The 3,367-nt window shown below is 37.8% G+C and overlaps 1 protein-coding gene across 1 annotated transcript; it reads left to right on the top strand.

The window, feature by feature from the left end:
- The first annotated feature begins 18 nt into the window (after positions 1-18).
- On the top strand, positions 19-1,165 carry LOC105689341. The gene is made up of 2 exons (XM_012406257.3): positions 19-366; positions 662-1,165. Exons 1-2 carry the CDS (start codon positions 168-170, stop codon positions 976-978), a joined length of 516 nt encoding a protein of 171 aa, XP_012261680.1. The 5' UTR covers positions 19-167; the 3' UTR covers positions 979-1,165.
- The last annotated feature ends 2,202 nt before the right edge of the window (positions 1,166-3,367 follow it).

Here is a 3,367-nt window from a genome sequence, read left to right as displayed (position 1 = left end):
CCGCGTCTCCCGTCGACCGTTATAATTCCTTCAGTCAATATAGAGCTGTCATTGTGAACGACGGTCGTTCACGCGACGCTCGAATACATAATACGGTTTGATATCAGAAACCTTGGAAAGAAAATTTCAAAATTGAAAAGCGAAAACCAAAGAGAAATCACAAGATAATGATAACGGTAACGAGTGCGTCGTGCGGTTCTGCGGCTGATCGAGGTTCAATCGAAGTGAAAAATTCAACGTTCCTAATTAGACTGATTTCCAAATTTCTGAAAAACTTTCTAATCATCATTATCACAATTATAAGTGTGACTGGATTAAATAATTCGGTGTCATTAGCACGCGCTCTAAATATAGAACCAAACAATGGTGAGATCAACTACTCTCTGAGATTTTTGAAAAAGTTATCAATTTTATCTCAAAATTATCATATCGAAAAAATATAAGACTTTCGTGTATTTTTAACGTAATACTATTTTCGATTCTGGCAGGCAGCCACGAAAAATTTAGTCCTATGGCTTAACCCGACATAGATAAGTTATATGATGGAATTATCGTACATAAAACAAACAAACTCTATTAGTTCCTGCATCGTCAACACCCGCATATTTCCAAAGTGTATTATTATAACAGAAGTGAAAATGCTGATTTTCTAATTTTCTAGACAAACCATGTGTGGTGGGTGACGCGTGGGCGGCAGAATGCATGAGTTGCGTATGTTTGGAGAACCGAGTTGCGTCTTGTAAGCCATCATTTTGCGCTACTCGTCTTCGACGTGAATTGGATGATTGTAAAGAAGGAGAGATTACGCATGTTGACTGCAACACCTGCCACTGTAAAAACAACGAGAGAATATGTACCAAATATGATTGCGGAGGTAAGGGGGCCGCAACGGGTCACCAGGTAAATAAACATGGCGCCAAAAAAATGACAAAGAAAAAAGAGACCAAAAGGACCAGAAGGGTCAAGGATAGAGCCTAAAAGTCTGAAATAATGTGTAATAATATTACTGAATTAAAAATTTATCATCAAGCTGTTCCATGTGTCGAGCGTATAATGTTATATACATACCTATATTGTCAATTTATTTGATCACGATTGCGCGTGGAATTATTCGATTTCGCGCGATACGATCTGTACAATAATAAAGTGCAGCGATAGTGTTGGATATTGAATATTGTTGTAATGAGCAAAACTACAAATGTTATTGCTCCGCGTTCCTTTTATAGCTTATTGTTCAATTACAAATGCACCTCGTATACTCTGGCCGGTGTGAAACAGAATTTTATAACATTGATATTTCAATTAACCCAGAGATATTAGTGAAGTTGCGTACATCGCGGCTTTTGGCAACTTATATTTGTCACGTCGTCGCGTAGATATGAATTTTTCGTGGCAACGCCATTATATCTGAAAAATAAAAACATAAAAATAAACAAAAACCTACATCTCACCCTAAATGAGGATGTCAAACCACTAATCGACGGCGAGTCAAGTAGATTAAAAAATCGTGAGTTTTATCTTCTTTTGCACGCGGTGTGCTTAGTTTGTTTGTTGGTTAAATTTGTCAAAATATGAAGAGTTTCGCAAAAGAAACACTAGCAAATACCTGCAGCTTCGCAATTAGCGGAAGATCAGAAGATCGTATTATGCGTTATGCATTCCTGTAATACGCTTTGGGGACACAATTAGGAGTTAGGGATTCCCGGCATGGCACCGTTGTATTTAATAATTTATACGTTTGGTTGCTCGGATACTCTGTGAACTGTAGGTAGGGAATTATACCGGCTGGACCTTCTCGATCCTGCAGGGATGTTTCCGCGACGCGACATCCATTCGAGATTGTTATCTTGGTCCAACCGTACAGAGTTAATATAGATAGCAATATGACGTGGGTAGGTATAAATACATATTTATTATCCTCACGAAATTTCGTATAATATATACCAGAGTTAAGTGATTGAAGCACCTATACACGCTTTCAATTCACTTCAATACTTAATCTGTATACCCCTCTACACAACGTACAATGTTATCTGACATTTTTGTCAATCATAAATTAGATTATGTACGTTAAAAAAAAAACAAAAAACTCATGTTTACATCGATTAAAAAAAAATTTACACTCATTGTTAATAAGCGTGTATCGAATCGCTGCACGTTCGGAATTTCAAAGAGAAAGTCTTTCTTCTGTCCGAATATCCTCGAGTTTTCCATTCCCCTTCTCTTCAGCAACCCTCGAGATATGACGTGGGGAAGTTCTTGCCGAGTGTAGAAGCCCGCTCAAGTCGCAATTAGCGAAATGGTGTTGCTAATAATAATTAATACACACCTTTAAAATAACAAGGGGAATAAATTTTTCTTTTCTCGCTTTCAGCGACTCAAAGGGTAACCCTAAAACTCACTTGAAAAGTGAAAAGTAAAATAAAAAGAGGAAATAATTAATCATATGACCTAAACAGTTGGGATTTGAAAAGAAAATTTCTTGAAGTTCAAAGAAAAAGCTGTGGCTGCCAGAGTTAGTGCTTCTTTGCGCTTCACTACTTAATAATTAGTGGTTTCTCAATTGGGAAAACAGGATTCTAGATCGGCGGATTCATCGTGGGAAGTAGCTTTGAATTCGTAATTGTAAAAGAAGCTCTTCGCTTGTTTTGTACACAGCGAATTTGCTAACTGAATTTATCTACCGACGTGCGCTACTCCATCTATGAATCATGTCAGCTAATGTGAACTTCGAAGTGTTGAATTTGTAGATAACACAGAAAAATTTTAATGTCACATCAGTGATCCACACCGATCATCCTGTGTTATGTTATAGCGGGCTCTTTGCTGGAATGTAGGTTGTATGTTATTCTCATGATAGTACCTTCTTTATTTCGTAAATGCGTGTTAATAATTTCTGCTGAACCTTCGAGTAATACAAAAGTATTGTACAAGTACTCAAAGTGAAGCATACGTCAGGTAATCGGTCAAATGTAGGTCAGGAGATCGATACTGCATAGGTGACACAAGCGTTCTAAAGAAAGTTTGGTTCCGGAAGAAGCAGCACAATTTAACTGACAACTGATTTCGACTCTGATGTAATTCGCTGTAAGACAGAAGACTCTGTGCGGCATCGATGAGCAAAGATTCCAAGCGTCATGGAACATTAGCACGGGTGGATCCAATGACAAGCCTACCGTTTCCAGAAGGTCACCAGACTATAGTTCAATATAAATGCAATATAGCACCCAATCAACCGTTACTAACAGCCCTACAAATGTCAGGATGTAAGCAAGTAGATTGCTTTGATGCAGTATGACTACACATTAGGTTCTTTGGCTAATATCGCTTCTTTACTTGGTTGTTTGTTGGAGATACAATCCTGAAG

Source organism: Athalia rosae, chromosome 2, assembly GCF_917208135.1.
Source record: "Athalia rosae chromosome 2, iyAthRosa1.1, whole genome shotgun sequence".
Taxonomy (NCBI): domain Eukaryota; kingdom Metazoa; phylum Arthropoda; class Insecta; order Hymenoptera; family Athaliidae; genus Athalia; species Athalia rosae.
The sequence above is the reverse complement of the archived record's forward strand: the minus strand, read 5'-3'. Positions and strand labels throughout refer to the sequence as shown.